Source organism: Leptodactylus fuscus, chromosome 7 (genome assembly GCF_031893055.1).
Source record: "Leptodactylus fuscus isolate aLepFus1 chromosome 7, aLepFus1.hap2, whole genome shotgun sequence".
NCBI lineage: Eukaryota > Metazoa > Chordata > Amphibia > Anura > Leptodactylidae > Leptodactylus > Leptodactylus fuscus.
In genome coordinates this window covers 84,817,367-84,837,577 of record NC_134271.1, presented here as the reverse complement: position 1 = coordinate 84,837,577, position 20,211 = coordinate 84,817,367, and the positions used below count along the sequence as shown (strand labels likewise).

At 42.9% G+C, this 20,211-nt stretch overlaps 1 protein-coding gene across 1 annotated transcript in view; it reads left to right on the top strand.

Moving 5' to 3' along the window:
* The first annotated feature begins 835 nt into the window (after nt 1-835).
* FBLN5 (fibulin 5) overlaps nt 836-20,211 on the top strand; it is a 56,809-nt gene continuing 37,433 nt past the window's right edge. The window contains exons 1-3 of the mRNA XM_075282419.1: nt 836-1,180; nt 15,042-15,096; nt 18,313-18,364. Of these exons, the coding sequence (XP_075138520.1) occupies nt 1,167-1,180; nt 15,042-15,096; nt 18,313-18,364 (121 nt within the window). The 5' untranslated portion in view covers nt 836-1,166. The remainder of the gene's footprint in view (nt 1,181-15,041; nt 15,097-18,312; nt 18,365-20,211) is intronic.

Sequence of the window (20,211 nt, the reverse complement as noted above, 5' to 3'; positions counted from 1 at the left end):
TATCCCTTTAGTAATGGAGGCTTCTATAATGGGGTGAGAATGAAGATAAAACTACTATGATTTTAGGTGTCCTGTCTTGATGAAATCTGTCATAAAGTGAACCTGTTGCCGTAGGTTTCAGTTTTATGTGAGAGCTGAGGTAGAAGAATAGTCACATGGGTGGGAGAGGACACATAATATACAAGTGCCCAATGGGACCAGGGCTCCCATCGATTTAGAAACTTTTCAGTCTGTCTGTGCCCCTTCCCCCACATCTCCCAGCAGACTGTATCGCTGATGGAAATTGGGTCCATCCACAGCGGAAACGGTCATATGGCAACTAGTCAAATGAAGCGGCTCTTCTGCTTGTGGGGTTAGTTCCCTCATAAGATAACTATTCAATGTGATCCCTCCTCCTTGTAATGATCAGTGCGCAGTCATGAAATGGAAAATATGTGGATTTTTCAGTATTGCTACTTTTAGCTTTGTATTGCGTGTCCTGGACCAGAACACTCTGTAAATGGATCTAGTAGTCACCTTGTTGCCCATTGTATCAATGTCAGCGGTGAGAGCAGCTGGTGTCCAATGGCCAGGTCCCACATTCCCTTCTCTAGCATTTCTTACTGTAGTTCCCATGTACTGTAATAAATCACTGTAATAATTACACAGAGGAGGAAAGTTAATTACTCAATGAGACAGGGATTTAGGAATTCAGTCAAAGTACTTTTTTTTTTCTCCAGTTTCCACTCCTGTTGCTTTTATGTTTTACAGGAAAAGTCCAAAACAAGAGGCTTTTACTGCAGGGGAAGGGTTAATGTGTATAACCTTACCCCCCTTCCTTTTTCTTTGGCAGTCACCCCAAGATTGTTGTGAGGAGTCTGGCCAGTTGGTGAACTGACTAATCAGAACCATCTGTCTCAGACGAGGCCCCTATTTGCATTGTTTAGCATACTCCGAAAATGAAGAGCTCATTTCTTACATTCCTCCTACGACTGGTCTAATGTAGAATTACAGTCGGGCTAAGCTGAACCAGGTGCACCCCCAGAGCTCACTTCAGTGTGGACGGGGCTGGCTGCAGAGCTCTCCCTCCTCCTGACATCATCCTCCATTCCCACACCAAGAAACTCAGAGAGACCCCCTCAGCTGCTGATTCCTCAACTGCACCCTGGGCGTCCACATCCCTCACCATGCTCAACTTCAGGTAAGGTTCTAGATTACTCTGTCCTGCTGGGTAATGGGGGGCCTGGTGCCCACATCTCTGCTATGCTTGTATCAGAACCCCCTGAATTGGGGAGTGCAGCCTGTCGTCTGAGCCATGGACCGGTGGGGTTTGCTCTAGAGAAAGATCTCATGAGATTTTGCGATTATTTTTTGTTTTTTCAGTAATTTTTATTATTTTCGCATGACTGCTTTCCATTGTACACTGTGCTATAAGGAAAGATAAGTAATATAACCAGAACCAGGAGATAGTAGTATTTTCAGTGGTTTATCTTTTCATTTTATACACTTTTATTTAAGAGCTTGTATATGATACTTATATGTATCTGCTCCAATACATTAAATTGAAACTAATATTTTAATTTTCAACAAAGCCTTATTTTTATAGTTATCTGGCTTGGACAGTGTCATTTCTAGGTTACTAGTATGGCTAGTAATATACAGATCACCTTGTAGACATCCATTTAACGGATGCAAACGGATGGCCATCAGTGTTGATCAGCCATCAACGTTTAAAAAAAATAAATAAATCTGTTGCTGCCATATAAAATACTTTTGTGTCCATCCAAAAAACATTCAAGTTTATGTTGCATCCATTTTTTGAATAGAGCCTGACTTGTTTGCGAGGTACGTCACGTTGTTACTTGTATCAGTTTGGAATAATTTTATTTCTATTCTTATATGCTTATAACATCAAATGTTTTTCAAAGCAACAATGTTACACTGATACACTTGCTAATCACAAGAAACTAATGAATGTGACTGGAGTATTATGCATGATGTAACTGGTGTATAAGATAAGTACAAGAATAAGGAGGATACAACAACACAAATTCATTAAGCGGCATATCCCTATAAAAGGGACTCTACCACCACCTAAGACACTTCTAAACCACTTCTATGCTGCTGTAGGGGCTGTTAGTGACATGAGATTTTGTGCTAAAATGCAAACCTGCTGTTGCGAAAATCAACTTTTAAACCATATGGGAATGAACTGTTGGGCGTATCTGGGGCACGGCCGAGCCTGTCAGAGCAAGTGTTTCTGCCTGTGATCTCTGCACATCGGCACCTGTCAACTGTATACAGTAAAGGGCGGCTCCGGGTGGCAACCACAGGTGAGAATGGTTGCTCTGGCAGGTGTGGCCATATCTTGGGTGCCGTGAATGGCTAAATTGGTTACGGTCGGATAAAGTTTATTTTATTGGCAGAAAGATTACACAAAAAGTTCTGTTCACTATGTCACTTACCGGCCCTATAGTATAGAAGTGATTTAGAGGGAAGCTTGGTGGTGGTAAACTCCATTCAATGGATTCATATGGCTAAATTTCACTCATGAAACTCTGTACAAGTGTGTTCTGGAATACCCAACCTGTACAGTGTGCAAGGAGAGTGACTCCTAGCAGTGTAGTTATCTCTAATGCAAGGAGTCCCGCTCCTGGAATCCTGTTCAGGTTGGAAAATCCACCACACACACAGGCGCATTTCCGTCTCTTTGCGCAACAGAAAACACATGCTACCCTTGCTGCCATATATTTTAAAAATAATATACGCCACGTTCTGGCATTTTTAGGAAAGTACTAGGAGTGACATAAAAAGTTATAATTTTACTAAAAAATATGTATTTTTTGTGCCAGAAAACTACACTTAAGCAGCTTGATGCATCTCCCTTCCCCCAAGTGCTAACAAAGCGACTAGACAGATAAAGGCACAGGAACGCAACTTTTTTGTTGAAGATTTTGTGTTTTTATGAGCCAAAGTCCGCAGTGGATTTAATATACAGGCAATGTGAAAGACCTTCCTTTTAAGATTACCATTAGAGATGAGCGAACACTAAAATGTTCGAGGTTCGAAATTCGATTCGAACAGCCGCTCACTGTTCGAGTGTTCGAATGGGTTTCGAACCCCATTATAGTCTATGGGGAACATAAACTCGTTAAGGGGGAAACCCAAATTCGTGTCTGGAGGGTCACCAAGTCCACTATGACACCCCAGGAAATGATACCAACACCCTGGAATGACACTGGGACAGCAGGGGAAGCATGTCTGGGGGCATAAAAGTCACTTTATTTCATGGAAATCCCTGTCAGTTTGCGATTTTCGCAAGCTAACTTTTCCCCATAGAAATGCATTGGCCAGTGCTGATTGGCCAGAGTACGGAACTCGACCAATCAGCACTGGCTCTGCTGGAGGAGGCGGAGTCTAAGATCGCTCCACACCAGTCTCCATTCAGGTCCGACCTTAGACTCCGCCTCCTCCGGCAGAGCCAGCGCTGATTGGCCGAACGCTGGCCAATGCATTCCTATGCGAATGCAGACTTAGCAGTGCTGAGTCAGTTTTGCTCAACTACACATCTGATGCACACTCGGCACTGCTACATCAGATGTAGCAATCTGATGTAGCAGAGCCGAGGGTGCACTAGAACCCCTGTGCAAACTCAGTTCACGCTAATAGAATGCATTGGCCAGCGCTGATTGGCCAATGCATTCTATTAGCCCGATGAAGTAGAGCTGAATGTGTGTGCTAAGCACACTCATTCAGCACTGCTTCATCACGCCAATACAATGCATTAGCCAGTGCTGATTGGCCAGAGTACGGAATTCGGCCAATCAGCGCTGGCTCTGCTGGAGGAGGCGGAGTCTAAGGTCGGACCTGAATGGAGACTGGTGTGGAGCGATCTTAGACTCCGCCTCCTCCAGCAGAGCCAGCGCTGATTGGCCGAATTCCGTACTCTGGCCAATCAGCACTGGCTAATGCATTGTATTGGCGTGATGAAGCAGTGCTGAATGTGTGTGCTTAGCACACACATTCAGCTCTACTTCATCGGGCTAATAGAATGCATTGGCCAGCGCTGATTGGCCGAATTCCGTACTCTGGCCAATCAGCACTGGCTAATGCATTGTATTGGCGTGATGAAGCAGTGCTGAATGTGTGTGCTTAGCACACACATTCAGCTCTACTTCATCGGGCTAATAGAATGCATTGGCCAATCAGCGCTGGCCAATGCATTCTATTAGCGTGAACTGAGTTTGCACAGGGGTTCTAGTGCACCCTCGGCTCTGCTACATCAGATTGCTACATCTGATGTAGCAGTGCCGAGTGTGCATCAGATGTGTAGTTGAGCAAAACTGACTCAGCACTGCTAAGTCTCTGCATTCGCATAGGAATGCATTGGCCAGCCTTCGGCCAATCAGCGCTGGCTCTGCCGGAGGAGGCGGAGTCTAAGGTCGGACCTGAATGGAGACTGGTGTGGAGCGATCTTAGACTCCGCCTCCTCCAGCAGAGCCAGCGCTGATTGGTCGAGTTCCGTACTCTGGCCAATCAGCGCTGGCCAATGCATTCTATTAGCCCGATGAAGTAGAGCTGAATGTGTGTGCTTAGCACACACATTCAGCTCTACTTCATCAGGCTAATAGAATACATTGGCCAATCAGCGCTGGCCAATGCATTCTATTAGCTTGATGAAGCAGAGTGTGCACAAGGGTTCAAGCGCACCCTCGGCTCTGATGTAGCAGAGCCGAGGCTGCACAAGGGTTCAAGCGCACCCTCGGCTCTGATGTAGGAGAGCCGAGGGTGCGCTTGAACCCTTGTGCACACTCTGCTTCATCAAGCTAATAGAATGCATTGGCCAGCACTGATTGGCCAGAGTACGGAATTCGGCCAATCAGCGCTGGCCAATGCATCCCTATGGGAAAAAGTTTATCTCACAAAAATCACAATTACACACCCGATAGAGCCCCAAAAAGTTATTTTTAATAACATTCCCCCCTAAATAAAGGTTATCCCTAGCTATCCCTGCCTGTACAGCTATCCCTGTCTCATAGTCACAAAGTTCACATTCTCATATGACCCGGATTTGAAATCCACTATTCGTCTAAAATGGAGGTCACCTGATTTCGGCAGCCAATGACTTTTTCCAATTTTTTTCAATGCCCCCGGTGTCGTAGTTCCTGTCCCACCTCCCCTGCGCTGTTATTGGTGCAAAAAAGGCGCCAGGGAAGGTGGGAGGGGAATCGAATTTTGGCGCACTTTACCACGTGGTGTTCGATTCGATTCGAACATGGCGAACACCCTGATATCCGATCGAACATGTGTTCGATAGAACACTGTTCGCTCATCTCTAATTACCATTCCTTTTTAAGTCACTTCTGACTTTGGTTCAAAAGCCTTCAGTAAAATCGGCAGCAAAAATGTGCCGTTTCCACAACATGGGGCCTAAGCCTGAAGGGGTTTTCCCATGAAAACAAATGATTCCCTATCCTTGGCCATCACTTTATTTACAATAGGGGACAAAAGGTCAGTAGAGATCTGAGGCGACTGGGCCTCCACACATTTGCAAGTTATCTGCTCTCCTATGGAAAGCCCCCATGATATATATTGGGGTGCATGTTTGGCACAACACCCTTTCTTGTGCCAAATGTGCACCTCAGGTCCTGATCTGCACCTCGCCAACCACATTCTGTAACTGTAGGCATTGCAGGGCAAGGATGGGGGCAGCCCGAGGTGGGGACCAGCTGATTTACTAAAACTTACACCAATTTCCTGAGGTGAATTAGAATAGGAATCTACGCCAGATTTTCATTCTGGTGCTGTGAAAGCACAGCTTTTCCATGTAATTTTTTTTTCTGCAACATGTGTATTACATGAACCAAAATGTCATTCACTTTGCTGGTATTGTAAAGTGCAACGTGAGTTTATGGACCAACCAGGGCAGAGACCCTTTTCCATTTTTGAGGACCCAGATCCTCGCATTGATTTTCTAAGATAAATGCAACCACATCCTTTCAGGAGAATACACCTTGCCAATTTTTTTTCAATTCAATCCTAAAAACCGCCATCTTCTATCTATGTGAGCGTAAACTCTTTAACATCTGTGCTTCACAAATTAAAAGGAAATGCTGAGACTTGTAGTACCACAGCAGGCAACCACTTGTACCTCTCCCTCCTGTTCTTTCTGTTGTACTGCACATCTGTAAAGCACATTGTATGTCTCCATTACCCGCAGAAAGTCACACTTTACACACATTCTGCAGATGATCGCCATCATCCCACACATCCCCAGTATAAGCCAAAACTTTAACCCTCCCCCTGCTGAGCCCCTGACAAATATTAATACAAGGAGCCCTGCATTCTTCCAATAGGACTGTCTTTGTTGCATTTTGCAACCAATCACAGAGCAGCTTTAATTTTTCATGAGTGATTTAAGAAATGAAAGCTGTGCTATGATTGGTTGCTGTAGGTATTCCTGCTTGTTGTCAGTGAATGTGAACCTATCCAATGGACACAGGTAGGTACTTTGTTATATTTAGTGTAGATCTCTCCTGCATCAACCTGTATCAATTGGACATGTTCATGATGAGACTTTAGTCTGTGGATGTAAATCAGAATATTCACATTCATTAACAGCAGAAATCTGGAAAATTATGATAAGGCAAAACGCAAAGGGAAACATTTCTAAGATAATGGGAGGGATTTGTGAAGGCTGGAATATTGTACACTAGTCTTTATGTTCCCTTTGCCAACCACCAAAGTGGACAGCTACAGGGTATAAATGTTGATCAGCATAGTGGTCAGTGGCCCCGCCCATGCTCACCCTGGCCCCACCCACTTTCAGAAAATGTGACTTGCACCTTTATTTACTTGCAAATCAGCAATTTACTATTATTCGATGCCACTGTTGTGTAGAGAATTTGATGAATTCCTCCCCAATGTCCCATATTTTTTGGCTCTATGCACATGAACATGTGCTTTTTCAGTTTGCTAGCTGTGTTTTTATTGACTAGCACACTGACCAGTTATTTTCAATGGCTCCCGTATGTGCAACTATGTATAATCATGGGATCGTGTAGGGTGCCATGAACAGAGTGCAAAACTGAGGACAGGTTCTATTCCTGCCCGATTTGAGACCCAGGCTCAATGGAGAAATAGAAATGGCCCTTGGAGGGCACAGACGGCACACAGATCATGGACGCTATAATGCACATTTGTTTGCATGTAGCCTTAAATTGTGTCCAAAAACGGGTGCATCTGCCTTGTGCCCCATTTATGTGTTTATATGCTGCTTTTCTTTTCTTTTCTGACAAGAAGGTGTGACTTGAAGGGAAATGCTTGTCATACAAGGGGTGGAGCTTAAAGTCTACCTAAACTTTTAAAAAACTTTACATAAATCAATAGTACAATATGTGTGCATGAGGAGTAACTATATTCCTGGCCATTATATTTGTTCAGTATATTTAGCAGTTTCGCTTTCTGCGAGATCAATATCTAATTTTCACTTCTCCTTGAGCTGTTGGGTGAAGACTAATTGCTATGATGTCTCCCATACACTACACACAAAGTAGTAGCGAAAAGCTCCCTCTCCCTCACACACAGAAGTCTCCATATAGGACATTTTAAGGAAGCGTTGACCTGTGTTAAGGTAAGATAGAAATTACTATTAAGCTCTAGCAGCCTTTGTCTATGCCTTTGTCACTCTCATTTGGCTCCTGCTCACTCCCCCTTTTCATAGACTTCTATGTAATGTTATACTTCTGCAATTTGCAGTCCATCATGAGAGTCCAAGACGTACTAGCAAAGTCAATGTCAGTTCGGGGGTTGATAAGAGGACAAAGAATCATTTCTCATTTTTGTTGAAAATATTTAGAATGCTCCAAATTTTTCTGAATAGTTCTGCTACAATAAAAGCCAGCCAACAGGCAGTGTAAACATATACATAATGTTCACCAAATTTATCATCCAGCATCAGTTACTGTGATAAATCTGGTGCATTTTTAGACTGTTTAATCTTCATTTGCTCTGTCTAAATCAAAATTGTTGACTGTTCTGGAATGTCTAGGAGGCTCCTGGAAAAGGGGAAGTATTCTCAGAATCTTGCAAGAGTTTTTACATCTCCTCAAGGCTTCATTGAACATTCAATGTCCCCCATCAAATGGGCATGGGATTTAAAAAATGAGACTTGGCTGTGCTGTGTGATAAAAAGAGCATACTATGGAAGCCACATACATCGCACAAGGTCAACAGTCCAGAAATGTTAACAAGTTTGGTCTAAATTTTTAACAGGATTAGTAATATGTGCCAATGTATATTACAAAGCTACAGAACCTTCCATAAGGGTAAGTTTACACAGAGTTTTTTTTGTCAGGGTTTTGAGGCCGTATTCGCCTCTAAACCCTGATCAAAAAGACGGCTCCCATTGAAATCAATGGGAGCCGCTCAGGTCTTTTTTTCCGTGAGCCGTTTCTTCCGGCTCCCGGAAAAAAGAAGCAAGATGCTCATTCTTCAGACCGTTTTGCCTCGCGATTCGGCCTGAAGACACACTCTCCTCCGGACTAGGCCCATTCATTGGGCCTAATCCAGAGCGGAGTGTGCGGCTGGATGTCGGTGCAGTGCACCGGCTTTCAGTCGCAGCTACCCGGTTTTTGGATCAGAAGGCTGCCTCAAGTTCCGATCCAAAAAAACCCATGTGAACTTATTATTAAGTTCACACAGGGTTGTTTGGATCGCAACCTGCGGTGGAGGCCACCTCAGGTTGTGATCCAAAAACCTGTAGCCACAACTGAAAGCCGATGCACTGCACTGGCATCCAGCCGCACACTCCGCTCTGGATTAGGCCCAATGAATGGGCCTAGTCCGGAGGAGAGTGTGTCTTCAGGCCGAATCGCGAGGCAAAACGGTCTGAAGAATGAGCATCTCGCTTCTTTTTTCCGGGAGCGGGAATAAATGGATCCTGGAAAAAAGACCTGAGCGGCTCCCATTGAAATCAGTCTTTTTGGTCAGGATTTTGAGGTGGATATGGCCTCAAAATCCTGACCAATAAACTCAGTGTGAACTTACCCTTATAGAGGATTCTTATAAATTAAGAGCTCAGGATGGTCCCCCCATATGAGGACTTCATTCTGACTCCTGCATAAAGGGGGGAGGGGGAATGAAGAAAGCATATTTTACGACTTGAATAAGTGGAAGAAAAACATTAACCCATTAATGATGAAGCAACTTCTTCTGTTTCTGAATGTCCACATGTCAAAAGTCTTTTTTTTCCAAATTTTCCAGTCAACATTTCCATACAGGAGCTTGTTTTTTTGAGTGACTAGCTATATTTTTTATGGTTATTGCAGGAACAAAGAGCAATTCTGTAATTTATTTTATAGATTTTTGGGTGTTCAAGTTTTTATTTTTAATTTAGTCTCTTAAGAGAACTTGAACATGATATTGGACATCTCTGTAAATGCTTATTAGGCAGGGTCATTTCTGGCAGGGCCTAATAGGCTTCTATACATGATAGCCTAGAGGTCATTTTGGGCTTTCTGGCTACCATGGTACCCCCTTGCTTGCATTCTCATTGCAGGGGGCAAAGGGAGGGAGAGAAGGAACCCACCCCAACCTCTTAAATTCTGTGATCAGTATTGATTACAGCATTTAAGGGGATAAATTGCTGGACTGGAGTTATCACTGACTTTGGCAGTGAGAGAGCCAGGTGCCAGCAGTATAATATATCCAGCACCTGGCAACTATGTAGCAGACACAGCTTCTGTGTATTCTCCATCGCAGCACTGTATTATTTTAGCACTGAGTACACAAACAGATAACAAATGGGTTAATGGAGAGATTATAAAAGAAAGAAACAACTCTCTTAAAGCGGGTTCACATCTGCGCCCAGTCTCCATTCCAGGCAATTCGATGGGTTTCCGTCTTCTGCCTGAGAAACTGGAGAGGGGACGGAAACCCAGCAGTTAGTTTTCAAATCCATTCACTTGAATGGATTTGCAAAGTGACCACCCGTGTGTGTCTTGTGCCTCTCCGCAGCGAAAGCGGTTTTTCTACCCGGACGCAAAGTCGGACATGCAGAACTTTGTGACCAGTTAAAAAAAAAAAAAAAAAAGGTTTTGCTGCGGAGAGACACAAGATGCACACGGGCAGTCACTTTACAAACCCATTCAAGTGAATGGATTTGAAAACTGACTACCAGGTTTCCGTCTCCTCTCCAGTTTCTCGGGCAGGAGACAGAAATCCAGCAGATTGCCTAAAGCAGAGACCCGGCACTGGAGTGTGCCCACCCTAAGAGAAAAGACAATGGCACAGGTAAATGTAATGCCTTATACCTGGTTCACATCTGCGTTCGGTATTCTGTTCAGGGAGTCAGCTTGGGGACCCCATGAACAGAATACCGAACGCATTAAAAAGTTAGCTAAGTTAGCTAAAAAAAACAAAACCACACGGACCCCATAGAGTATAATGGGGTCTGTGTGGCGTCCGCACGAATCATCCAGAGAGAAATTTACTGCTTGTATCCATTACAAATGTCTGCATATAAGAAAAAAAGTAGCTGAAAACTTGCGCTTACCACATATATTGAAGTACTTTGGGGTGCTAAACCAGGCCTCCGGATTGAAGAGGAAAATCAGTAATGTGAAAGAAGAAAAAGATGGTCCACAATGCACCGAATCTTCTAAAACTTGAAAATCTTTAATTCATCTTAGATTAAAAAACAAAGTGCAAATAAAAAAGTGCAATAGTAGAAAAAACATGCATGGTGAATAGGGATAAAATTATCGCTGACACGTTTTGAGGTAAATAGTAATTTCGGGGGTAACTTCAGTGTTCATTTCACTATGACTAAGGGGTGTATTTACCCCCAAACGCGTCAGAGATAATTTTATCCCTATTCGCCATGTATGTTTTTCCTACTATTGCACTTTTTTATTTGGACTTTGTATTTTAATCTAAGATGAATTAAAGATTTTCAAGTTTTAGAAGATTCAGTGTGTTGCAGACCACCTTGTTCATGGAGAAATGCAAACAACATATAGAGCCAAATTTGGTACATTTTTTGTTGCACGGTAGGCAGCATTGCCATGAAAGTTGTGAAGTGTGGAGTGAGGCATGTTAGACAGTTTTTCTGCCAGAATTCTGGTGCATTTTTCTCAGTAACTCTCCCCCAATGTGTATTAGCTGAGCTGTAATAGTGCAGCACAGCCATTGCACAATGTATAGAGTATTTTGCTTATGGCTTTCTACACTGGATTGAAAACAGCTGAGGGTGGGGGTTTCTATATCAGACCCCACTGATTCGATAAATGAAAGAAGACAAAACGGTGATGTGTAACCTGTGGTTACCCTTCTGAGAGACAGATTACAGACTATCACTCCTGGAGAGAACATCATCCAAACCCTGTGTGGTTCTCACTGTATATTTTTGCCAGAGGCAGAACATCAGATTGTTTTTTAAGTGCCTATAATGAAGAAATTGGAGGTTGCGCAGGGCAAGATAAGATCTAAGAATCCAGGAATGAAAGTTGTGCTATCACTGTAGAAGGTTTACAAAGTCTCTGAGCACAAGAGGAAGCGAAGGAATTATAGAGAGCAGGCAGAACCGGGAGCTGCAGCATTGTAGAGACCCAGGAAGTAATGGCCAGTCTATGGAGCAAGCTGTCAGTGTAGTTATATTCTAGTAAAACAAAGTAGTAGTATAGTAGTTATATTCATGTACCTAGGAGGAAGTATTATAGTAGTTTCATTCTTGTATATAGGAGCAGTATTTAGTAGTTATAATGTTGTACATTTAGGTTAGTATCAAGCTATATTTGCAATGTTGCTGTTGATATATGAGCAAAACTATCCTCCAAAGTAACCATATTCTTGAGAACAGTACTATAGTATAGGCAAATCAGCCTCAAAGAGCATTGGGTCTGGGGCCAGAGGTCTGACACTCTGGGGTCCTGGGTTCAAATATGACCAAAGGCCACATGTGCACAGAGTTTATATGTTCGTCCTGCATGTGAGTGGGTTTCCTCTGAGTACTCTGGTATCCTCACACATGGCCGAAACAAAATGATAGGTAAAGTGGCTTTCCATAAAAAAAACCTACTGACCCCTGTGGGTGTTGGTGACAAGTGCCAGTACAGGCCACCAATTCCATTCCATTGTCATTTGCCTTGACAAAGGCACAGGCTGTTAACATCATTCACTGCTAAAGGGAGGACATTTGCAGAGGAGAGTCAGAGCACTTGCAGCTGTCTTTAGGCAAATCAGGTAAACCAGTCCCCTCCCCCAGTGCACTTGGAGGATGATTTACATATCTATAAAAAGATGATTTTCTCTGTACTCCTTAATCTGGCCATAAAGATATCTTTCTGTTTCTGCTAAAGATCCCTAAACAGCATTTTTATTGGTTTAGGAGATACTTTGGTCTGTGTGTTTACATACTCAACACAGTCATGTGAATGGATCTCATAGAAAGTTATGATCAGCAAGTTCCCTAAAGCTGTAGCAATACTGTATAAAGCTGACATAAAGCTACCAGCTCGGTACAGGAATGCTACAGCTACTCAGGAGTCCGCAACATCTTACCTTACTATGATGCAGGTAGTTCCATTCACACGGCCATGGTCAGTTCAGGAAATACTGAGGACACACAGACTCGGCTCATGGACAGAACACAGGCATGCGCATAGAACTGTTAGTGGGTTGAAAAAGACCTAAGTGGTGTTCATACTTAGGAAATTGATGCTGAATTTGAGGTGGAATCTGCTTCAAAATCTATCTCAAATTGTGCCTGAAAACTTCCTTTCATTCATTTCATTGGGAAGCAATAACTGATTTTATCAGCTAATGGAAAAAATAAGTGTCCTGCTCATTCTTCAGGTGGATTCTGCCTGAGAACTTCCATGGAAACGAATGGGAGGCAGGAAATAGACCTTTTCCATTGGTGCAGAAGCAAAATACATTGGCACTCTTCTCCAAATTCTGCTTCAAATTCAGTCTCAAAATTCGCTTCAAATTCAGCATCAAAATCCTCTTTGGTTTTTAACAAAAGCAGAAAAAATTCAGCATCAAATTCCAATGTGTGAACACCCTCATAAATAGTTTTTTACGTTTTACTGCTCTTGTACAATAACATTTTTATAAAATAAGTATTTAGTTTTTGCATCGCCATATTCAAGGAACTATTATTTATGAATTTTTCAGTTTGACCAATCTGAGTAGGGGAATATTTGTTTTGCAGGATGAGCTGTAGTTTTCATCTGTACACTTTTCTGGAGCATTATGATCACTTTTTATTCAATGTTTTTGAGAGATGAGTAAGTCTAGGTTCACATGTGCGTTGGAGTCTCCATAGGAAACAGGACAGCACATTGCATCTAAAATCGGTGTAGAGAAAAGTCATAGATGGAGGACTTTTCTCTCCGCCGGTTTTATACTATAATTGACAGAGAGAAAAGTCTATAGGGTCCGTGGGTACTCGCTTTTTTAGCGAACAAGCTCTCAGGTCCCCATTTGGACCTGAACGAAGGCGAGACGAATGCTAGTGTGAACCTACCGTAATGTAACAAGAATATACATTTTTGTGTTGTTTTTTATTTATTTTTCTTACCATGTTCACTTGGTAGCAATGCCAATTATGTGCTGATTTGTTTTGGATAGAAATCAATCCATGGTCACATGATATACGAGCCATCGTCATGTGTTATACAATCTATGGTCATGTGATCCTTAGCAGGTAAATGTCTGATTACTGTGCTGTGACTATAACAGGCACCTCTTCCAAAGGGTTGCGCTAGAGCAAGTTCCCCTTTTTCCACCATTGGAGGATTTATTTGCAAATTTTTATTCCATATTATAAATTCACTAACTGTCGGGCAAAGTTTTTCTTCTATGCCATAAACTATAATTGCTTTTTTATATAGCAGTTACCTCCTAATGGTCGGTGACAGAACCTTTCTGACAGTATTACCCCTATGTCCTCTAATACTTATAATGTACAGGGCTGTCACTGCTTTAGGCATTTGGGAACCTCTGAAAGGCTTAATGAATTGAAAGGAAAATGCATTGGTGATTTTCCTGTGGTTTTTCCACACATTAATGTATCATAACTTGAGGCCGTTCCTCTCCCAGAGACCCTGGTGAAGGAAGCCAAGAAAAATGTTTCATTAAGCGTGAACTGGCAGAACAATCCGCATCACGTCGATTACTGGCACTGGTGGGGTCTGAATCTTCTCTGGGATCAGGGTAGTGGAATTGCGTAACCAACTACACAGAGTTCTTTTATTATTTGGTGGGTAATTGATGGGGTTTTAGAGTGAATATCACCTTGGGGGAGAAAAAATCTAATAAGTGGAGAAAAAGGATATTTTTTTCTATTAAAATATATATTGCAAAGTTTCTTATAGCTGCTTGTAGTACTGACTTGTGCTAAGTTTAAGTTAGTAACCAAATGGCTACATCTGTACACTCCAGAGCTTATCCTGTATTATACTCCAGAGCTGCACTCCTTATTCTGCTGGTGGAGTCATTGTGTACATACATGACATTACTTATCCTGTACTGATCCTGGGATATGGCCTGTATTATACTCCAGAGCTGCACTCACTATTCTGCTGGTGGAGTCATTGTGTAAATACATTACTTATCCTTTGCTTATCCTGTATTATACTCCAGAGCTGCACTCCTTATTCTGCTGGTGGAGTCATTGTATATATACATGACATTACTTATCCTGTACTGATCCTGGGATATGGCCTGTATTATACTCCAGAGCTGCACTCACTATTCTGCTGGTGGAGTCATTGTGTACATACATTACTTATCCTGTACTGATCCTGTATTATACTCCAGAGCTGCAATCACTATTCTGTTGGTGAAGTCACTGTGTACGTACATTACTTACACGTACTTATTCTTAGTTACAGTCTGTATTAAACTCCAGAGCTGCACTTGCTATTTTTGCTAGTGGTCATTGGAAACAATCAGCAAGCTTGTTCTCATAGCCTACCTTAAGTATTTAGAATAGACCCAGATGGATTCTCAGTCATATACCAGAAGATCTGAAATGTGCTTGTGTTTTGTTTCAGGATATTGGCCTTGATCACACTCAGTTTCTGCCTCCAAGACCCAGCATATGGACAGGTAAGCACTGGTTAATTATATATGGGGAGAATATGGTATCTGCTTTTGTTCCTTCTCATGTGATTGCCTTCATATTGCATTGTTTTCCATAGACTCTCTGCTCTTACAGTGAAGAATCCCCATCTATGTTGGTGTAGAAGCCTTCACTCGTGTAGACTTAGTATACGGCCACTTGCTAGAGTTACGATCTAGGGGATTATCAGACATTTGGACAAATCTCTGCAATTACCCATGATATTTTATACATAGTTACTAGGTCGCCCCTCTCAGCCATGTTATGTGTTTTTTTTGACTGAATAATATTTTTTTTCAGAATCTTTCTGTGCATTGTAGTTCACTCGCGTCTCTGAAGCCATTTCAGCATCTTCTAAATATTTCTTAGTACTGTACATGATATTCCACATGTGGTCTGAACTATGTTCTCATCATGAACATCAAGGACCCCTTTAATGCAACACATTATCTCATTTGCCTTGGCAGCAGCCTACTGACATTGGTTACTGCAGTTAAATTTACTGCAGACTAATATCCCAAAGTCCTTTATTAGGTGTATTTATTAGTCTTTTCCCATTTAGTATGTAATGCTTGCCCTTTCTCATCCTACACACAGCACCCAAGCAATGCTCCTCAGTAGTTCTCGGCCCAGTTTCACTACTCTCTGCTGTCCTAAATTGGAAAAAGCAGATTTTGGTTTTGAGATAATCCCAGAAACGTGTATCCGATGTCAATTCCCAAACCACTATGTTCTGCGGCCAACAAGCACAGCTGGCTCAGCGTGGGATCCCATTGGCCAGCTTCACTCCACGTTCCCTTAAAGGCAATCTGACACTATAATGCTACGTAATTTTTCACCAGAAATTGCATTTTTTCCTAAAGTTTATAATTATTTTCCATAGAATTTTTATATAATTATTCAATCCATCAAAATACTAAATGTAATATCCTACAGGGAGGTGAAGGGAGACTGATCTGTCCTAAAGAAGAAAGACCGATGGATGCGAGGATAAACTGCGCTACTCTGCGCTACTTTATCCTCGCATCCATCGGTCTTTCTTCTTCATTTATTGTTCCCTAAGGGGTATTTGGATGTTATTACTGCTGCTGTAAATCTCCCTTGTGTTTGGTACACGATCTTTTCAAATATATTTAATAGAGATGAGCGAACACTAAAATGTTCGAGGTTCGAAATTCGATTCGAACAGCCGCTCACTGTTCGAGTGTTCGAATGGGTTTCGAACCCCATTATAGTCTATGGGGAACATAAACTCGTTAAGGGGGAAACCCAAATTCGTGTCTGGAGGGTCACCAAGTCCACTATGACACCCCAGGAAATGATACCAACACCCTGGAATGACACTGGGACAGCAGGGGAAGCATGTCTGGGGGCATAAAAGTCACTTTATTTCATGGAAATCCCTGTCAGTTTGCGATTTTCGCAAGCTAACTTTTCCCCATAGAAATGCATTGGCCAGTGCTGATTGGCCAGAGTACGGAACTCGACCAATCAGCGCTGGCTCTGCTGGAGGAGGCGGAGTCTAAGATCGCTCCACACCAGTCTCCATTCAGGTCCGACCTTAGACTCCGCCTCCTCCGGCAGAGCCAGTGCTGATTGGCCGAAGGCTGGCCAATGCATTCCTATGCGAATGCAGAGACTTAGCAGTGCTGAGTCAGTTTTGCTCAACTACACATCTGATGCACACTCGGCACTGCTACATCAGATGTAGCAATCTGATGTAGCAGAGCCGAGGGTGCACTAGAACCCCTGTGCAAACTCAGTTCACGCTAATAGAATGCATTGGCCAGTGCTGATTGGCCAATGCATTCTATTAGCCCGATGAAGTAGAGCTGAATGTGTGTGCTAAGCACACACATTCAGCACTGCTTCATCACGCCAATACAATGCATTAGCCAGTGCTGATTGGCCAGAGTACGGAATTCGGCCAATCAGCGCTGGCTCTGCTGGAGGAGGCGGAGTCTAAGATCGCTCCACACCAGTCTCCATTCAGGTCCGACCTTAGACTCCGCCTCCTCCAGCAGAGCCAGCGCTGATTGGCCGAATTCCGTACTCTGGCCAATCAGCACTGGCTAATGCATTGTATTGGCGTGATGAAGCAGTGCTGAATGTGTGTGCTTAGCACACACATTCAGCTCTACTTCATCGGGCTAATAGAATGCATTGGCCAATCAGCGTTGGCCAATGCATTCTATTAGCTTGATGAAGCAGAGTGTGCACAAGGGTTCAAGCGCACCCTCGGCTCTGATGTAGCAGAGCCGAGGCTGCACAAGGGTTCAAGTGCACCCTCGGCTCTCCTACATCAGAGCCGAGGGTGCGCTTGAACCCTTGTGCAGCCTCGGCTCTGCTACATCAGAGCCGAGGGTGCGCTTGAACCCTTGTGCACACTCTGCTTCATCAAGCTAATAGAATGCATTGGCCAGCGCTGATTGGCCAGAGTACGGAATTCGGCCAATCAGCGCTGGCCAATGCATCCCTATGGGAAAAAGTTTATCTCACAAAAATCACAATTACACACCCGATAGAGCCCCAAAAAGTTATTTTTAATAACATTCCCCCCTAAATAAAGGTTATCCCTAGCTATCCCTGCCTGTACAGCTATCCCTGTCTCTTAGTCACAAAGTTCACATTCTCATATGACCCGGATTTGAAATCCACTATTCGTCTAAAATGGAGGTCACCTGATTTCGGCAGCCAATGACTTTTTCCAATTTTTTTCAATGCCCCCGGTGTCGTAGTTCCTGTCCCACCTCCCCTGCGCTGTTATTGGTGCAAAAAAGGCGCCAGGGAAGGTGGGAGGGGAATCGAATTTTGGCGCACTTTACCACGCGGTGTTCGATTCGAACATGGCGAACACCCTGATATCCGATCGAACATGTGTTCGATAGAACACTGTTCGCTCATCTCTAATATTTAAGTGTATGTTTGGGAATCATCTGGGTTGCTCGGTATATATATATTTTTTCTTGTTAGTGATCTGTCCTAAATGCTCTTATATTGCTGAACTGAATCCACTTATATAACACTGTACAGATATGGGATTATGTTATATTGTATGCTCTAGTCACATGCAAAGCTGTACATAGCAATAGCTAGACGCTACACCTTATATAATCCACTGCAGCAGAATATGCTTCTGAACCAGAAGAGGATGACAATGATTTATGAGTAAAGTTTAATGATGCCATATCTCCTTCTTTCAGCGTCAATGCACTAATGGTTTTGAGATGGACAGAGCGACCGGCGAGTGCTTAGGTAAGTTGTATTGAGGCACGTTCTAAAAATTATATTGAAAAAAGTATTGGGGCAAAGGGGGCTGTTTGTTTTGTGATTTAAAAGAGTTGCACTGGGGAAATATGTCTGCTTTCTTCCAAAAACAGTTCCACGTGTCCTTAGATTGTGTGTGGTTTTTCCAGTTTAGCTGCATTCACTTCAATGTAACTAAGCTACAATACCAAATGCAACCCATAGACAGCTATGGCACTTTTTTGCAAAAGTTTTATGATGGCGTACAACCCACTTAGGCTAAGGCCACACATATTGAATTGTAGCTAAAAACAACTAAATAACCTTCTGCCAGTTTGATAGTTTTTTTTGTTTCTTTTTTTGTTTTGTTTTTTCACTTTGCTGGGACTGTAAAGCATAGCTTTTTTCCCACTGCATTTCAATGAACGCTAAAAGTACTGTGTTTCTGCAACATGGGGCCTTAGGCTAGGTTCACACCAGTGTTGGCTCTCCGTACAGGGATTCCGTTCCTCTCTCTGCTTGAAAAATACGGAGAGAAAAGAGCGGCAAGCAGCGGGCCTTCAGCCCTAGGAGCACTGCTCTGCTGCTCATACCCTTACCATCTCCTGCCATTCAGTGAAAGTTGATCATCCCACTATTGACATCATCCATACTACAAGAGTGACAAGAGCAGTGCTACCAGGACTGAAGCCCTGCCCCCAATGCACCAACTGCCTCATTTACATAAAACTTCAAAGTTGTTTTTTGTAAAATCTACAAAAGTGACCTGGATAACCAAGGTATGTTGTTTATCAGTGTAACGTAGTGGTAGTTGGATATGCTTGGGAGGAGTGATAGACTCTCAGAAACTATTAACTATCCCCTGTGTCCTTCCCATATTTCTCAACTCAGCAGAGGATGTATTTCAGAGGTTCATGAAGGCTTTGACCCACAGTCCCCACGTCCCTTTTTACAACTGTTCAGTCCTTTCCCTACCATAACCTTCATATCTTCCTTTACAAGTGAAAAGCTTCCACCTTACTCTCCAAATTGCTCCTCACCACCTAAGCACCTGACCCATCACCCCACCTTATCTTCAACCTATTGTCTTTACCCCAGCCCTAACTCAACTCTTCAACCTATTACTAACCAAGGACATCGTCCACTCTCCTTTTGAACATGCAACCATCACACTGATCCTCAAGACGCCATCTCACAACCCATTCTCTTGTCCTGCTATCACCCATTCCCACATGCCATTCTCTTTAACCAGCTATCACTCCATCTCACCACCCAGTTTACCTCAAAACAATCTGGCTTCACGTTCCAACACTAGTGAAATGACCCTAGTCCAGAACACTAATGATCTGCTAACTGCCAAAATCAAACAGCTCTGCACCTCTCCTTCTAGCCCTGTCCTCTTCCCTCTACATAGTTGAAGGCTCCCTTCTGTTATAAAGTCTTTCATCCCTTTTAGACACAGACTTTAATCTCTCTAACTCACACACCACCTCCTTGTCTGTTACAGCTCCATCTATACATTTTTGTCCTGGTACAGTTCAGAGAATCCTTGAGTTTTAGAACCCCATCTACACTACTGACTATAGCTGTATTATCCTTTTCATTCCACCACTTTTAAACCTTGGAGAAAAGGGAATTCCTAATTTTTCCTCACCAGAACTTTTAATCACAGTTACCAGCTCCACATTGTCCCCAATGTCACAAGTCTTGGAGTGAGCCCTTACCTCCTTCAGTCACATTTAACTCAAAAACTTTTCTCAAATCTACTCTTTCCTCAACTTCAAGTCAACAAAAATGCTAGTGCAGGCTTTCAGGCTCTGCAGTATTTTTCTTTGTGGTCTCCCACCTAAGGTCTG